Here is a 19,656-nt window from a genome sequence, read left to right as displayed (position 1 = left end):
TTCACAACGCGTAGCTGCCCTTTTTTACAAGGCTCGTAACATGTGGGCTAAATGAGCAATCTTTACTGAACGCAATTACAAGGATAACTGTAGTAGATTGTTTTCTGACTATGATTTATCAATAACTGACAACAAAAACGGCGCCGGTGAAAAAGTAACTGGCCGTAACAGACATATCCAGGGACGAAAACTCACGAAAACATAGAGAGAGGGGGGCAAGGACTGCTGTATTTTTTAAAAGAAGATACAAAAGATCTAGGAGGAAGAGCTATTTTTTCGATGAAAATACTGAAATTTTTTTTTCTAAATTTAGGGAGGGGCAAAAAAATTTAAAAGGTCGCAACTGACCCCTCTGCCTTCAACCTCCTTCATTTGGAAGCTCTGGATACATTACCTTGTATGCTGTATGAAATCGCCAGTAATTTAAATTAGCCTTAACCCTATTAAACTGACATTCAATTTACTGACTAAGTCTAAATCTACATAATTATTCTATTCAAATTTACACCTGCAACAGCAAAACAATAAACGCAAGAAAAGGAATCAAGAAAAATCTTTTATTCCTTGAAACTCTGAAACGTACAAAGAAACATCAAAACTATTATATAATAGAAACTCGCGAAGAAACTTTTAATCAACCATTAAAATTGTAGGAGGAAATCAATATATTTATTCCTAAAGTAAATAGCAAACTCTATAGACGCATTAACCACCACAAGAACAAAATCATGAAAGGAAATAAGTTTGGAAACTCAAGTTCAGAAGACTTCACTTAGGATATTTAAATTTTAAGGGATAGAAAATAATGTAATATTAGGTGGAAGCAGAACTGGATACTTTATTGAGAGGGGAGAGGAGCTAAGAAATTTTTTTAAATGTTAACTGTCTAAAAATCAAGTACTTCAATTAAGTCTTTTAGATTTTGGATGAGTATAGAGACAACATAAGGGTTTAGAGTCACAGAAATAAAACACGAATTGATTGTTCAGCGCCTAGGAACAAAAGACAAAAAACTACCAAAATTTGTTCATCAGAAGAGTAGTTACATTTACCATTTAAACATAAAATGTGCCTAGGATTATAAGGCGAAAAAAAGTTACCGAAATTTGTTCACCAGATAGTCAAATTAACCTTCTAAAAACAAAATACAGAGAAATACATCTTTATTCAATCACAAAAAAGGACTTAGGACTGGTTTCATTTTCTCGTAGGATTGTTCTTATGCTAATATTCTGATAATCTAGAACCTCAAGTAATTTCGAATAAGTGCTCCTGGTTGTAATTTTAGATAGCAATTCTGAACAGAATTGGTAGAAACCGTGGAACCTGTTACTAAAATATGCTGACCCTTTTATTGTTCCAATAATGATTATTTTTTCCTATTTCCCATTTATTAACGTAAATGACACTAAGTCCGATTAATGCTCTAAAGTGAAGATGAAAATCCCTGAATAAGATTAAAACTCTATTGACACTAGCCTACGGGAATTTGAAAAGCGCATGTTACAAAATGTGAATTTAATATAAAAGTATGAAAGTTGAAAAGCATACTTTGGGGGTTTCCGATTGAACAGTTGTTTGTACAATAGGGATGGAGGGCGAAAAACCCATTTCTATGATGTTTTCGAAAATTTGTAGACTACGGAAACCAAAAGTAAAAGAACCTACTGGAAAAAAATGGTTGAGCAATCAAAATGGCTTAGTAGAGCTATCTAAGAAACGGCAAGTCTGATCAACTTACACCTTTCGAAAATGTGTTCTTTTGTCCTCGAAACTCAGGCTATACCCCTTAGCCCCTTGTTGTTGGGATGGGGCAGTAGTGTTCTATACTTTTTACTTTCTGTAATAGAAACTCACATATAGAAGACTGCAAATAAAAAAATCCGACAATAATTTGGAAGGGGGGGGAGGGATGAGGCAAAATCTCTTGATGGATTTTGGTACTAACTTCGAAGAATTTTGTAGTAGAGCATGAAAACTGAAAACGAGTTTTGAGTCTTTCAACTGTCATTAATGAACAGTTGTTTATACAGTGAGATTTTTTTTTATACAACGTTCAAGATAAACGAATACATATCTAGGTATATGAGCATTGGAGCCCACCCTCATCCCCAAAATCCTAGTTTTTTCCGAATTTCTTCGCACTTCATATTCAAACTGTCAAATAAAATAATTTTTTTTTGTTATTGTGCCGTCCCAAAGAAAATCCTGAGTACATGCCTGTAAGCAGAAACAATGTTTATGAAAAAGCACAAAAATCAAACTTATACTGAATTTGATAAAAGAACATATAGCAGAGTTAAGAAGCAATAACCACTTCTAATCACCTTGAGACGCACACAAGATATAGGAAAGCGTTTAATAAAGTCTTTTTTTTTATATAAATATCACTTTAATGAAAAGTGTTACATACGGCTTTTCGAATTACCATAGACGTGCTGCATTTAATTATCAGAATAATGAATTTACAAATCATATAAGACCAGCTAATAAACTATAACGAGTCAGATTGCGTCATTCTTGATTATTGGGGTATTTTAGTTCTTGGGCCATTCGTATGTCTCTGGCAAGGCAGAAAAACCGTCATAGTTGTAATCGTAAGTTTGATCTTCAATAAATTTTCTTTTGTTACTAGGTTCGGGATAAGTTGAGGCTTTTCCTGAAAAGAAGAATTTGTAAATATTCTATTTGCATCTTAATTCTGTAACTATAAATAAGAGGTTTTGGACGACGGTAAAAAAAAATACAGCTTTATATTAAACAAGAGCCAAGGGCTAATTGGCACTAGTGACGAGGTCGGAAGAGCCAAGAGCTCATATGGTATGAGCTCTAGCAAAATTCTAAGAATCAATAGATTACTTTAAAAGGAAAATCAGAGGCTTAATGCCTGTCGGGATTTAAAATAAGAGCTGTGAGTCACGAGATCCTTCTAAATATCAAAATTCATTAAGATCCGATCACCCACTCATAAGTTAAAAATGCGTCACTTTTTCTAATTTTTCCTCTCCCTTCAACCCCCCAGATGGTCGAATCGAGGAGATCGACTTTATCAAGTCAATTTGTACAGCTTCCTGACACACCTACTAATTTTCATCGTCCTAGCAAGTCCAGAAGCACCAAACTCGCCAAAGCGCTGAACCCCACCACCTAATTCCCCCAAAGAGAGCGGATCCAGCCCGGTTACGTCAATCACGTATCTACAACATTTATAAGCGTTTTCCTCCTCCAAATCCAACCAATGTCAACAGATCTGGTCGGGATTTGAAATAAGGGCTCTGAGACATGAGTTCCTTCTATATATCAAATTTCATTAAGATCCGGTCACCCGTTCTTAAGTTGAACATACCTCAATTTTCTATTTTTTCCAAATTAACAACCCCCAGCTCCCCAACGGATTCGTACCAATTATGTCAATCTCGTATCTATAACTTGTTCTTATTTTTCCCATCAAGTTTCATCCCGATCTCTCCACTCTAAGCGTTTTCCAAGATTTCCGGTTTCCAAGATTTCTGTTTCCCCCTCCAACCCTGCATGTCCCCAGATCCGATTTGAATTCAAAATGGAGCATCTGAGACATAAGATTCTTCTATATATCAACTTTCATTAAGATCCGATCAGCCATTCGTAAGATACCTCGATTTTCACGTTTTCCAAGAATTCCGGTTTCCCCCTCCAACTTCCTTCAATGTAACGGATCTGGTCGGGTTTTAAAATGAGAGTTCTAAAGCACAAGATCCTTTTATATATCAAATTTCATCAGGATCTGATCACCCGTTCATGAGTTACAAATACCTCCTTTTTCCTAATTTTTCCAAATTACCCCCCGCCCCAACTCCACCAAAGAGAGCGGATCCGGTCCAGTTATGTCAGTCACCTACCTTGGACTTGTGCTTATTCTTTCCACAACGTTTCATCCTGATCTCTCCGCTTAAAGCGTTTTCCAAGCTTTCCGTCCCACCCCCTAATGACACTGGATCCGATCAGGATTTAAAATAAGAGATCTGAGTTTCGAGGTCCTTCTAAATATGAAATTTCATTAAGATACGATCACTCTTTCGTAAGTTAAAAATAACTCAATTTTTCTCATTTTTTAGAATCACCCCCCCCCAACTCCCCAAAAGAGAGTAGATCCATTTCGGTTATGTCAATCCCGTATCTAGGATTTGTGCTTATTCTTCCCACCAAGTTTCACCCCCATCCCTCCACTCTAAGCATTTTCCAAGATTTTAGATTCGGCCCTCCCTCCAACTTCCCCTTCACCGGATCCGGTCAGGATTTAATTAAAAGTTCTAAGACATGATATACTTCCAAATACCAAATTTAATTAAGATTCAATCACTCCTTCGTAAGTTAAAAATACCTCATTTTTCTAATTTTTCAGAATTACCCCCCCCCCCCAACTCCCCTAAAGAGAGTGGATCCGTTACGGTTACGTTAATCACGTATCTAGGACTTCTGCTTATTTTCCCCACCAATTTTCATCCCAATCCCTCCACTCTAAGCGCTTTCCAAGATTTTAGGTTCCCCCCTCAATTCCCCCCAATATCACCGGATCCAGTCGGGATTTAAAATAAGAACTCTGAGACACGGTTTCTATCCAAAATTTAAATTTCATTAAAATCCAATGACTCTTTCGTAAGTTAACAACACATCATTTTTTCTAATTTTTCAGAATTAACCCCCCCCCCAACCCCCCGAAAAGAGCAGATTCGTTCCGGTTGATGTCAATAACGTATCTAAGACTTCTGATTATATTTCCCACCAAGCTTCATCCTGATCCCTCCACTCCAAGCGTTTTCGAAAATTTTAGCTTCCCCCCTCCAACTCCCACCCCCCAATGTCACTGGATCTGGTCACGGTTTAAAATAAGAGCTCTGAAACACGATACCCTTCCAAACATCTAATTTCATTAAGATCCCATCACCCGTTTGTAAGTTAAAAATACTTCATTTTTCTATTTTTCCGAATTAACCGGCCCCCAATCCCCCCAGATGGTCAAATCGGGAAAAAGACTATTTCTAATTTAATCTGATCCGGTCCCTGATACGCCTGCCAAATTTCATCGCCCTAGCTTACCTGGAAGTACCTAAAGTAGCACAACCGTGACAGACCGACAGACAGACAGACCAACAGACTTGCGACAGAAGTTGCGATCGCTATACGTCACTTGGTTAATAAAAAAGTGCCATAAAAAAGAAAAACTAGTGTATCTTAGAATGTTGCTTGAAATTGTACAGGTAAGCGCTGACATAGTTTCATTTTCATAAAGTAAGGATATGAAGTGGTCTAACTATGTGCTAAAGCTCTTAAATTGACAAACAGTAAGGCTAACATGGATAGAATTTTCACCAATAAATACTTTTGTTCGTTTTTTTTAACAAGAAAATTGTTTTGCTAAAAATTATTCAAAAGAAATCATTCCTCAATACTACAATTGCTCTTGGAAAACAAAATATCGCCTGTACTTCCATGGCCTCAGTGGCCTTACTACCCCCCCCCCCCCCCAGATATTTTACCACCTAATATTTCTCAATAAAATGATTATAACGATTAAATGATAATAAAAATGAGGATCTTTAAGTAATATAGCAGCTTTGAAAAAACAAAACTTTAATATTTCTACCAACACTTGAAAGATACAAACAATACTGTCTTACTTTACTGCAATTAAACAAAAAAAGTTTTTCAACTAAAAGCAAAGGGCAATATTAAAACTTAAAATAAACACAAATCATTTCGTATATGAAGGAGTTGCCCCCTCCTCAATACCTTGCTCTTTACACCAAAGCTAGACTCTTTGTCACAACTCAATTTTTTAAAGTAATAAAAACATATACGGAATAATTTCTGTTCGTTCTGTTTTAATGTCGCTCCTTACTTTCAGTTAAACAAGAGCTAAGAGCTCATATGGCACTTGTGACGAGGCGAGAAGAGCTAAGAGCCAAGAGATCATATGGTATGAGCTCTAAAAAAATTCTATGAACCAATAGATTGATTTAAAAAGGAAAATAAGAGGCTTAAGGCCGGTCAGGATATAAAATAAGAGCTCTGAGTCACGATGTCCTTCTAAATATCAAAATTCATTAAGATCCGATCACCCACTCGTAAGCTATAAATACCTAATTTTTTCTAATTTTTCCTCTCCCTTTAGCCCCCCGTATAGTCGAATCTGGGAAAACGACTTTATCAAGTCAAATTGTGCAGCTCCCTGACACATCTACCAATTTTCATCGTCCTAGCACGTCCAGAACCACCAAACTCGCCAAATCACTGAATCCCTCCCCCCAACTCCTCCAAAGAGAGCGAATCCAGTACGATTCTGTCAATCACGTATCAAGGACATTTGTTTATTCTATCCACCAAGCTCCGACCTGATTCCTCCACTCCAAGTGTTTTTCCAAGATTTCTCCCTCCAACTCCCCCCAATGTCAAAAGATCTGGTCGGGATTTGAAATAAGAGCTCTGAGACATGAATTCCTTCTAAAAATCAAATTTCATTAAGATCCGATCATCTATTCGTAAGATAAAAATACCCCAATTTTCACGTTTTCCAAAAATTCCGGTTTCCCCCTCCAACTCCCCCCAATGTCACAGGATCTGGTCGGAATTTAAAATTAGGACTTTAAAGCACAAGATCCTTCTAAATATCAAATTTCATTAAGATCTGGTCACCCTTTCATAAGTTACAAATACCTCAATTTTCAAAATTACCCCCCCCCCCCAATTCCACCAAAGAGAGCAGATCCGGTCCGGTTATGTCAGTCACGTATCTTAGACATGTTTCTATTCTTCCCATCCAGTTTCATCCTGATCTCACCGCTTTAAGTATTTTCTAAGATTTCCGGTCCCCCCAACTGCCCCCTCCCCCCAATTATGCTTGATCCGGCTGAGATTTAAAATAAGAGATCTGAATTACGAGGTCATTCTAAATATGAAGTTTCATGAAGATCCGATCACTCCATCGTAAGTTAAAAATACGTATTTTTTCTTATTTTTCAGAATTAACCCCACCCCCCCCCCAAATAAAGCGAATCCGTTCTAATTATGTAAATCACGTGTGTAATACTTCTGCTTATTTTTCCCACCAGGTTTAATCCTGATCCCTCCAATCTAAGCATTTTCCATGATTTTAGGTTCCCCCACCCTAAACTTTCCCCAATGTCACCAGATCCGGTCAGGATTTAAAATAAGAGCTTTGAGACACGATATCCTTATAAATATCAAATTTCGTTGAGATCCGATCACCTTTTCGTAAGTTAAAAATACCTCATTTTTTCTAATTTTTCAGAATTAACCCCTCCCCCAACTACCCGACAGAGAGCGGATCTGTTCCGGTTATGTCAATCATATAGCTAGGACTTGTGCTTATTTTTCCCACCAAGTTTCATCCCGATCCCTCCACTCTAAGCGTTTTCCAAGTTTTAGGTTTCCCCCTCCCAACTCCCCCCAATGTCACCAGATCCAGTCGGGATTTAAAATAAGAGCTCTGAGACACGATATCCTTCTAAATATCAAATTTCATTGAGATCCGATAACCCGTTTGTAAGTTAAAAATACCTCATTTTTTCTAATTTTTCAGAATTACCCCCCCCCCCCCTAACTACCCCAAAGAGAGCGGATCCGTTCCGATGATATCAATTATGCATCTGGGACTTGTGCTTATATTTCCCATTAAGTTTCATCCCGATCCCTCCAATCTAAGTGTTTTCCAAGATTTTAGGTTTCCCCCCTCCAACTCCCCCCAATGTCATCAGATCCGGTCGGGATTTGAAATAAGAGCTCTGAGACACAATATCATTCCAAACATCAAATTTCATTTAGATCCCATCACCCGCTCATAAGTTAAAAATACTTGCATTTGTCTATTTTTTCCGAATTACCCGGCCCCCACTCCCCCCCAGATGGTCATATCGGGAAAACGACTATTTCTAATTTAATCTGGTCCGGTCCCTGATACGCTTGCCAAATTTCATCGTCCTAGCTTACCTGGAAGTCCTAAAGTAGCAAAACCGGGACCGACAGACAGACCGACAGAATTTGCGATTGCTATATGTCACTTGGTTAGTACCAAGTGCCATAAAAACTTGGTTTTTATTTAATTTTGACCTAGGCTTTGTTAATTATAGGTCAGAAATGTGATACAAATTAAAGAAAAATAACATATGATTCACCACTTGGTTTTCTTTTCAAACATAATAGCCCAAATCACTACTGTTGCTAGCCATACCTTTGTATATTTATTATTTCGTATATTAAGGGATAGCCCCCTCTTCAGTACCTCGATCTTCGTGCTGAAGTGCTTTAGTACTTTTGAAACAGCTTCTTGTTCTGATTCAACGGCCCTTGTGTTTTGAGAGTCGTTCTTAAGAAATTGGGACAGAAAGTCAAACTTTAGCGTCAAGAGCAAGGTATTGAGGAGGGGGCAACCCCCTAACATACGAAATAATTTCTGTTCGTTTTAAGTTATAATATTGCCCCTTACTTTCAGTTGAAAAAACTAGTTTTTTTTTTAATTTAATTTCTGATCGTTTTTAAATAATACCGGAAAATCAACCTCCCCTCCGTAGAAAATTACCTTCCCCCAAAGGCATATTTATTGGACCAAAGAGCTCTTCTGAAGAAAATTGCTATTTTCAAAATCTTGATCCGACGACTTTGGAGAAGGGACCAGAGGGAGAGGGCTAACTGGCCTCCAGCCTTTTTGGTGACTAAAAAAAGGGCCCTATAGCTTTTCATTGTCATTCGAGTGAGCCCTCGGTCGATCTTCTAGCACCACTGGTTCAAACAGATTAACATTATACCAACACCATTCCGTAACTAACAGCCCATTCCCCATGGGCTATAGAGGGTCATATTATAACCAAAAGCATATTTATTGGACCTTTGACATATGCTGAAAACGTTGCATCTTAAAGTTTTGATCAGACGGCTTTGGGGAAGGGGGATCGGGAGAGAGGTTACTTAAAAACCTTTTTGGTTACTCAAAAAGTCCACTACAACTTTTGATTTCCGATTAAATGAGCCCTCTCTTGACCTTCTCAGATCATTTGTTGGATACAATCACCCCGGAGAAAAAAAAACAAAAAAAAACATGCATCCGTGATCTTTCTTCTGACAAAAAAAAAACGAATTTCCACATTTTAGTATTTAGGAGCTTGAAATCTCTTCAGTAGGGTTCTCTAATATGTTGAATCTTTCCATCTGAAGATCTTTCCATTGAGGAATTTTTCTTGGGCAGGGGAATTTTTCTGTGGATGGGGAGCTGGAATTCCTGGCAATATTTAAAAAACAATCAGAAATTAAATTAAAAAAACAATTTTGTTCAAGTAAGAGTAAGGAGCAAAATTAAAACTTCAGAACCGAAATTATTACGTTTATGAGGGGGTTCAACCCCTCGTCAATGCCTCGTTCTTTGCGCTACAGTTTCTTTAGAATTTTTAAAAAAGCTTACTATTCTAATTAAGCGGCTCTTGTGTTTCAGGAGTCATTCTTAAATAATTGGAACAAAAGTCAAACTTTAGCGCAAAGAGCGGGGTATTGAGGAGGGGGCTGCCTCCCACATATAATATATGCAATAATTTCTGTTCGTTTTAAGTTTTAATACTCCTCCTTACCTTATAAATTTTTATTTATTTATTTAATCAGTATAAAAAGCCAGTTCTTTCTGAAGTTCAGTTCTTTCTTTCATTATTTGCCGTAATATACATTTCTGGTCTAAGAAATTTGCGATTTTTGATGCCGGCTAAGCAATGGAGGATTAATTCAAAACCAATCTGCTCGTGCCATGGTCTAGATGAGTAGATTCAGTAACAAGTCGAGTTGGCAACACTGTCTGTAATAAGTAGGTTCGTATTACTGTATCAATTGGTTAAACCAATCTTCACCGTTTCGAAATACATTATTTGCAAGCATTTACTCTTTTTTAATTGCAGAAAATTCATTTGATTTACAACAGCTAAATAATCTTAGCTTTTTTTTTTAGCATAACACAGTCTGCATATTTAATAAACTTTCATATTTTAGAACTTATTCATATGCTATGTACGCAAAGTTAAAATACACAAAATTATCCTTTGACTCAATCGTAAGAATAAAACCATAAACTATTTATAATTTTTATACCAGTTAAGCTAGAGGCAAACTGACCAAAGCATTTCCTTTAAAAAGATGTTCTTTAGAAATTTCAAATGCCTCCTTAACCCCTTCCTAAAATCTCCAAAATTATAGCAATATATTTTTGAAAATATAACATATACTACCACTGCTTCACAACTTATTGCACAACCAAGCGCCAGAGGCCAGCCCAGCTACGAACACTCCTCCCCCCCAAGATTTTCAAAGTCAACAAAACACAACCAAGCTGCCAGAGACCAGCACAGGTACGAAAAATCCTCTCCCCCCCCAAAGACGTCCAAATCTTAGTGGAATGGTGTGTCGTTTACAAGGCTTCAATATTTCCTTAAATACTTAAACATTTCATTAGATAAGCACCCATAAGATTTTTCCCTTACCACTGATATATCCCCCCCCCTAATTAGTTAGAATTGTGGTTAAATATACACCAGACTTCAAACATTTCTTTCCATCACAAATTACAAAAGAAATATCAAATCTCTCTCTTTTAATTTTTGTCGAGTATTAGCTTTTCAAGAAATCTTGAAATCCAGAAGAATCTTTCTCTTGCAAAAGCAAATAAGGGAAGAATTTCGCTAAGTAAGTACTCTCAGCTTCAAATGGTTAGTAAACAAAATCTGAGAATACAAAACTTAGGTGTTTGAATAAGCTAATGGATACACTTAGTTTTCCCCAATACGGCGCATAAAATACATAAAAAACTGTAGATTTTCGTTAACAAAAGTAGGATTTGTTTAATACTTTTCCCCTCTTTTTATTCTTTTTTGGCCGAAACAAAATCGGTCAACAGCGAAATCGACAAAAAGAAAAAAAATCTGGATAACAAATGTAGGAAATATGAAGCCTTTTCATTGCATGTGTTCATGCAATTATCTAACTAAATGATTCAGAACAGAACCAGTTTCTTATACACTATTGAATAAAATAATAAACAACTTTTTTTCAAATGAAAGTAAGGAGCAACATTAAAATGCCCTTCCTAATTAAACCCTTCCTATTTATTGTCAATAAACATAATGTTGAGGCAGGAGAAGCCTTGAAAGTTCTTTACAAGGAAAGTATAAAAATTTCAGATTTTATTGTAGTTCAAAATAATTCCCGCCAATAGGTAGGCTTACTTTGGTAAAGGCAATTACTGCGAGTGAGATAACAAATACAACTCGAACTTGTTCTACACAGACACCGCTCGTTTTTTGGAGCTGGCCTGATGCTGGTTTAAAAATTACGGATGGTTGAGTGTTAAGCATCGCCCCAGAGTCCGTCCCATTTATTCCATTTAGTGACAAGCTCAAATTCGAAACCTACTTGGGTTTTCAAAATTCTGAAACGCCAATGGCTAATACTGTCTTTATAAACGCAAAGTTAAGTGGGATATTCTACGATTTGAGATTTAAGCAAGGAATGTTGCAAAACAACAATTATGTGCCCTAAAAAGAAACCTAAATTCGTATCACGTAAAAAGAAACACTACATTCGTATCGTATATTTAACCCAGATCACCCTATCGTAAAACACAAGTTAGGCAATTTAGTGCCTAACCAGTCGTTAGTAAACATTCGAAAAAGTGATCGAATGTTTAATAAACCCGAACCGAAAATTTCACGCTTTCTTAAAAAATGTCTCTTCTTTGCTTTCCATTTTCACTTTCACTTTTTCTCTTTTCACTCTTTCACTTTAGATCTGGTCACATATTCTTAAGATAAAAAATACCTCAATTTTTTCAATTTTTCAAAAAAAAACATCCCCAAGCTCCTCCAAAGAGAACGGATCCATTCCAATTATGTCAATCACGTATCTAGAACTTGTGCTTATTCTTCCCATCAGGTTTCATCCCGATCTCTCCACTCTAAGCGTTTTCCAAGATTTCTGTTTCCCTCCTCCAATGCCCTATGTCCCCGGATCCAATTCTAGTCGAAAATGGAGCATCTGTGACATAAGATCCTTCTATATATCAAGTTTCATTAAGATCCGATCACCTATTCGTAAGATAAAAAAAACCAGGATTTTCACGTTTTCCAAGAATTCCGGTTTCCCCCTCCAACTCCTCCAATGTCACAGGATCTTGTCGAGATTTAAAATAAGAGCTTTAAAGCACAAGATCCTTCTAAATATCAAATTTCATTAAGGTCTGATCACCCGTTCGTAAGTTACAAATATCTCATGTTCCCGAATTACCTCCCCCCCACAACTCCACCAAATAGAGCGGATCCGGTCCGATTAAGTCAGTTACGTATCTTAGACCTGTTTTTATTCTTCCCATCCCGTTTCATCCTGATCTCTCCGCTTTAAGTATTTTCTAAGATTTCCGACAATGACGCCGGATCCGCCTGAGATTTACAATTAGAGATCTTAGTTATGAGGTCCTTCTAAATATGAAGTTTCAAGAAGATCCGATGACTGCTTCGTAAGTTAAAAATACGTCATTTTTTATAATTTTTCAGACCCCCCCCAAATTCCTCCAAATAGAGCGGAACCGTTCCAATTATGTCAATCACGTATCTAAGACTTCTGCTTATTTTTCCCACCAAGTTTCATCCCAATCCCTCCACTCTAAGCGTTTTCCGTGAATTTCGGTTACCCCCCCCAATTCCCCCAAATGTCACCAGATCCGGTCGGGATTTATAAGAGCTTTAAAACACTATATATTTCTAAATATCAAATTTCATTGAGATCCGATCACCCGTTCGTAAGCTAAAAATAAGTCATTTTTTCTAATTTTTTAGAATTAACCCTCCCCCCAACTACCCAAGACAGAGCGAATTCGTTCCAGTTATGTCAATCATGTATTTAGGACTTGTGCTTATTTTCCCACCAAGTTTCATCCCGTTTCCTCCACTCTAAGTGTTTTCCAAGATTTTAGGTTTCCCCCTCCCAACCCCCTACCCCAAAGGCAATAGATTAGGTCAGGATTTAACATAAAAGCTCTGAGACACGATATCCTTCCAAACATCAAATCTCATTAATTTCTGATCGACCGTTCGTAAGTTAAAAATACTTCATTTTTTCTATTTTTCCGAATTAACTGGCCCCCCACTCCCCCCAGATGGTCAAATCAGGAAAACGACTATTTCTAATTTAATCTGGTCCGGTCCCTGATAAGCCTGCCAAATTTCATCGTCCTAGCTTACCTGGAAGTGCCTAAAGTAGCAAAACCGAGACCGACAGACCAACAAAATTTGCGATTGCTATATGCCACTTGGTTAATACCAAGTGCCATAAAAACAGGAAGAACAAGAGCTAAGAGCTCATATGGCACTTGTGGCGAGGCCGGACGAGCCAAGAGCTCATATGGTATGAGCTCTAGCAAATTTCTAAGAATCAATAGATTGATTTAAAAGGAAAATCGGAGGCTTAATGCCGGTCGGGATTTAAAATAGGAGCTCGAGTCACGCGATCCTTCTAAATATCAAAGTTCATTAAGATCTGATCACCCACCTGTAAGTTCTAAATACCTCATTTTTCTACCTTTTCCTCTCCTTTCAGTCCCCCAGATGGTCTAATCGGGGAAAACGACTTTATCAAGTCAATTTGTGCGGCTCCCGGACACGCCTACCAATTTCCGTCGTCCTAGCACGTTCACAAACACCAAACTCGCCAAAGCACTGAGCCCCACCCCCTAACCCCCCCCCCCAAAGAGAGTGGATCCAGTACGGTTACGTCGATCACGGTATCTACGACATTTGCTTATCCTGCCCTGTTTCATCTCGATTTCTCAACTCTAAGCGTTTTCCAAGATTTCCGGTTTCCCCCTACATCTCCCCCCAATGTCAACAGATCTGGTCGGGATTTGAAATAAGAGCTCTAAGACATAATTTCCTTCTAAATATCAAATTTCATTAAAATCCGGTCACCCGTTCTTAAGTTAAAAATTCCTCAATTTTTTTTATTTTCCCAAATCATCACTCCCCAGCTCCTCCAAAGAGAAGAGATCCGTTCCAATTATGTCAATCACGCATCTATAACTTGTGCTTATTCTTCCCATCAAGCTTCATCCCGATCTCTCCACTCTAAGCGTTTTCCAAGACTTCTGTTTCCCCCCTCCAACCGCCTATGTCCCCGGATCCGATTCGGATTGAAAATGGAGCATCTGAGACATAATATCCTTCTATTTATCAAGTTTCAATAAGATCCGATCACCCATTCCTAAGATAAAGATACCTCAATTTTCACGTTTTCCAAGAATTCCGGTTTCCACATTCAACTACCCCAATGTCACTGGATCTGGTCGGGATTTAAGATAAGATCTCTAAAGCACAAAATTCTTCTATATATCAAATTTTATTAAGATCTGATCACCCGTTCGTGAATTACAAATACCTCACTTTTTCTAATTTTTCCGAATTACTCCCCCCCAACTCCACCAAAGAGGGCGGATCCAGTCCGGTTATGTCGGTCACGTATCTTGGACATGTTTTTATTCCTCTCACCAAGATTCATCCTATCCGCTTTAAATGTTTTCCAAGATTTCGCCCCCCCCCCAATGACACTGGCTCCGGTCGGGATTTAAAATGAGAGATCTAAGTTACGAGGTCCTTCTAATTATGGAATTTCATTAAGATACGATGACTCCTTCGTAAGTTAAAAATAATTCGTTTTTTTAATTTTTCAAATTTACCCCCCCCCTCCAACTCCCCCAAATAGAGCGGATTCATTCCAGTTGTGTCAATCACGTATCTAGGACTTCTGCTTATTTTTCCTACCAAGTTTCATCCCGATCCCTCCACTATAAGCGTTTTCCAAGATTTTAGGTCCCCCCCCAAACTCCTCATATGTCACCGGATCCAGACCGGATCCGTACCAGTTATGTCAGTCACGTACCTTGGACTTGTTTTTATTCTTCCCGCCAATTTTCATCCTGATCTCTCCACCTTAAGTGTTTTCCAAGATTTCTGGTTCCCCCCAACTCCCTCCCTTAATGACTCCGGATCCGGTCGGGATTTAAGGTAAGAAATCTGAGTTACGAGGTCCTTCTAAATATGAAATTTCATTAAGATCCGATCACTCCTTCGTAAGTTAAAAATACCTCATTTTTTCTAATTTTTCAGAATTACCCCCCCCCCCCCAACTCTCCAAACAGAATGGATGTTTCGGTTATGTCACTCACATATCTAGGACTTCTGCTTATTTTTCCCACCAAGTTTCATCCCGATCCCTCCACTCTGAGCATTTTCCAAGATTTTAGGTTCCCCCCTCCAACTCCCCCCAATGTCACCGGATCTGGTCGGGATTTAAAATAAGAGCTCTGAGACACGATACCCTTCCAAACTTCAAATTTCATTAAAATCCCATCACCCGTCCGTAAGTTAGAAATACTTCATTTTTTCTATTTTTTTCTGAATTAACCGGCCCCCCACTCCCCCCACAGATGGTCAAATCGGGTAAACGACTATTTTTAATTTAATCTGATCCGGTCCCTGATATGCCTGCCATATTTCATCGTCATAGCTTACCTGTAAGTGCCTAAAGTAGCAAAATCGGGACCGACAGACCGACAGAATTTGCGATCGATATATGTCACTTGGTTAATACCAAGTGCCATAAAAATGGTCAGCTCAAGTTTTTTTTTTCTAATCGAAAATTAGACAGAAGTAATATTTTTCTAGACCAAGCAACTCTATTTTACTATTGGTTTTCCTTTATGTCTTAACATGTAGTATCGGCTAGGGCGGTAAAACCATCGTAGCCCTGAAACAACGGAAAATTCTCCCCGCAGATACCAACCCCCAGCAAAAAACCCCAACCCAAAAAATATTTGTATAACATTCCAATAAGAAATACTATGCGTAAACATCGGGCAAATTTCATGACGTACAACCATAAAGTAGGATTCTCTGATACAACGAATCTGATGGTGCAATATTCATTAAGATTCTTTGATTTTTAGAGGGTGTTTCCACTTTTTCGAAAATCATTTAATTTTTCCCAGGCTCCTAGTTTTTGACGGGTAACATTTATTTTCTTCAATAGCCCAAAACAGTTGTATTCGTAACCGACATTTGACCTAACCATTTAATTGTATTTATTAACAATATTTTAGAAACTCGACAAAAGCTTAACACCTTACTAGTTTATTTTGATTAGTTAAATTAATAATTAGTTACATTCTCATCAAAATACTTCCAAACGTCGAATTAAAAAAGTTATCAAGTCACAGAAGTTAAATAAAAAAAAGGACCTATTCTTTGTCTCTCGTTTAAACACCCTCCAAGAAAATCCATGAAAAAAAAAACATATATATGGTGCTGCATATAAGGACTCCATAATGACCAAAAACTTTTTAGATTTTACTAAACTGAAGGGGAACACAATTTGAATAATAAAGACTTTTTCTTTCATCAAAAATTAAACTTTTAAGAAAGTGCTTTTAGAATTTATTCAGTTGAATAAAGGTAGAAATTGAATAACTAAGCAAAATTTGGAATCCTACTTTTCTGTGATGAAGTTGCCCTTAAGGAGTTCTAGTGGAACGATTAGTGTCAGGGTAGTGACAGACAGAAAAAGAGAATATGTCCCATAGTAAACTAAAAATAAACTGCCCCTCTTCGGCAGAAAGTGGTAAAAAATGGCTGTCTATTGATGCATACTGTTTAAGTGCTTGAAAAGACAAATGTAGTCAAAAAATAATTTTAATGAACATCCCTACTTTATCCAAACATTGGTTTAATAAAATCCCACTCCCAAAAGCAAAATGGCACACTCTAAAATGCTGAAAGTGCGCTTTTATGTCAAAGTTACCGATTTTTTTACAATATATATTTTTTTAAAATTTTGATCTGGGAGAAGGGTGAGTTCATAAATTTCTTTTTCTAGGGAAAGGTGTAACAGATGAAAGAGTGCTTCCAGGGTACAAATTTGCTAGCAAAGATGACATTGTCCTTTTAAAAGCTAAAATTAAAATACAAAATTCAAAATTTTGAAAAAACAGCTTGTACATTTTTTTTACATAATTAAAGTAACATTTAACTAAGATAAGTTTTTTTTCCAACAAGGTTTGTACACCATTAAAGCTTGCACTCGTTAAGAATAAAATATTAATTCCACCATTAGAGGTGTGATCCGAAATACTCAACCACAATCTTATTTTATATACTCTTTTACAAATATTTTATGCATTTTATTGAAATCTTTCTTAATATTATCAATCGACATTCCACTGTACCCAAACCAAAAATTTTAACTTTCCGTACTATTTAGTTAAGAAGTAGACACTCGTTTAATCCTATATTTATGTTCCAACTTCCATGAACTTCCTTATGAACTTAGGACTTCAATGGATAGCCTTGCCTTATCTTCAAATAAACTTTTGGTTTACTTCAACAAGAACAAGCACAGAAATCCTAAAGTTTGCGATTTTCAAATGGTAATGGATGAAATCAAGCCATTTAAAGCGCAATTTTAAATCGTTGGACTTGACGAAATGAGGCCAACTTGGTAAGAACTTAAAGTCTGTCAGGGGACTTATTAAGCCTCTGACAAAAACTAGTAGGCTTACTAACTAATTTCGATGAACTTATTTAAACTTCATAAAACTTGTCGGCTCGGTTTCAATGATCAAAAAGATTAAGATTCAGCTTTCTACAGGGTGATCTAAAATATCTGACTGACTACAGAAATTGAAATAAGCAAGTTAGAAAAGATGATATTAATAAAACTTGTGTCATTTTAAAAAGTAACTATTCAAGTTTACTATATGTGATTTGCTGCTTTGTCTGAAGACCAAATTTTCGACCTACACGGAGAGCTATACTTGTTAATCCATTTATGAGGATTCATAAATCAGAGACTTAAGCAGGGTAAGGTACAGCTTAGACTTTCACCCCCCCCCCCAAAAAAAAAAGAAAAACCCTAGATTTTCTCAAACTTCTGGACACTTCTTATTCAAATAATAAAATAAAATTTGCTTCTTTATTATTGTGCATCCACAAAAAAAAACGTGTGTACATGCCCGATTTAGATCAACCCTAAAGACATTTGATTCAGGCACAAGATCGCTTTCGTTGCCTATTCTCGAAAAACAACGATAAGATATATAATAGAGGGCAGATATATATAATAAAGTATCTGCATATATACACTATAGTATCTACAATTATACATCTGCAGGGCAGATATATAACAGCGTTAGTTAATGACAGTTATAATACGATAGTAGAGCCGGTAATATTATTATAGTTAACAAAATAAATTGAAACGACCTATTTATATGAGGTATGAAAACGCTTATTTTCATCCTTATTTAATACCTAAAGGTATATGATTACCACCCAAGATCACTTATGTCACTTATCCTTGTGAATAGAAGGATTAGCTATAGAAGCGTAGTTAGTTAGTTTTCAAGTGAATGATGCTTATGCTTCTTTCACACTACAAAGTAGAATCTTTCACACTAGTCTAACCTAAGCATTTACTGTACGTTATGTAATCTTAAGGAGTAGATTTTATCCGTAGCAACGTAACGAACGTAAGCAACGCTAGGAAGACTCTAGCTCTGCTTAGAATTTCATGTTATGTCAGTTTACGCTACGTAATGGGAAAGTCAAAAGCCAATAGGAACAACAAAGTGGAGTTTCTGAATGAGTAATTGGTAAATTTCGAACATGAATTAGAAATTTTTTTCTAGAAAGCCTTTCTTGTTTGATTAGAACCTGAATCCCCATTCCGGATTTTATTTTTGAATAGTTTGCTTATGATGATTGTGATGGTTTTTAAATGATGACTATGCTGATTTTATGAGTTTTTACGTCAGCTTAGTGTGAAAGGATTTATTTAAACGTGACTGATTACACTTAAAGTTACGAAACTGAACGAAAACAGCACACAAAATTACGTAGCTTGTGTGATCGCAACTCTAAGATAAGTTAGTTTTTGGAAGAATTAATATGCTTAGAGAAATTATACAAGACAGATCAAAACTGTTTTTTCAATTAAGAATACAATCACATATTTAAGAAGTTTTTGCTCCTTGGTGTTTCGGCTACTTCTTCATTATCAGCAAAGTAGAAAGCACGCTGACAAATCACTAACCTTGAGGCCTTAATACGCTGAAATTTTGATCCGCCTAGTTTCACATAACGAAGAATCGAGTGGGATAAGCATATCCATTGGATATTGGAAGGCAGAGATAAATAAAACAAGAGCTAAGAGCTCATATGGCACTTGTGACGAGGCCAGAAGAGCTAAGAGCCAAGAGCTCATATGGTATGAGCTCTAACAAAATTCTAAGAATCATTAGATTGATTTAAAAGGAAAATCAGAGGCTTAAAATAAGAGCTCTGAGTCACGATGTCCTTCTAAATATCAAAATTCATTAAGATCCGATCACCCACTCGTAAGTTATAAATACCTCATTTTTTCTAATTTTTCCTCTCTATTTAGCCCCCCAGATGATCGAGTCTGGGAAAACAACTTCATAAAGTCAGTTTGTGCAGCTCACTGAAACGCCTACCAGTTTTCATCATCCTAGCACGTCCAGAAGCACCAAACTTGACAAATCACTGAACCCCTGCCCCAAACTCCCCAAAA

General features: G+C 36.9%; 1 protein-coding gene across 10 annotated transcripts in view; it reads right to left on the bottom strand.

The window, feature by feature from the left end:
* Positions 1–543: 543 nt before the first annotated feature.
* Positions 544–19,656, bottom strand: part of LOC136043700 (NADP-dependent malic enzyme-like) — a 170,588-nt gene continuing 151,475 nt past the window's right edge. For all 10 annotated transcript variants that reach the window (XM_065728601.1, XM_065728622.1, XM_065728592.1 and 7 more), the window contains exon 12: positions 544–2,659. In XM_065728601.1, coding sequence (XP_065584673.1) covers positions 2,538–2,659 — 122 coding nt within the window. In that variant the 3' untranslated portion in view covers positions 544–2,537. The remainder of the gene's footprint in view (positions 2,660–19,656) is intronic.

Source organism: Artemia franciscana, chromosome 2, assembly GCF_032884065.1.
Source record: "Artemia franciscana chromosome 2, ASM3288406v1, whole genome shotgun sequence".
In the NCBI taxonomy this organism is placed as follows: Eukaryota; Metazoa; Arthropoda; class Branchiopoda; order Anostraca; family Artemiidae; genus Artemia; species Artemia franciscana.
Note: the sequence above shows the minus strand (reverse complement) of the source record. Positions and strands in the feature narration are given on the sequence as shown.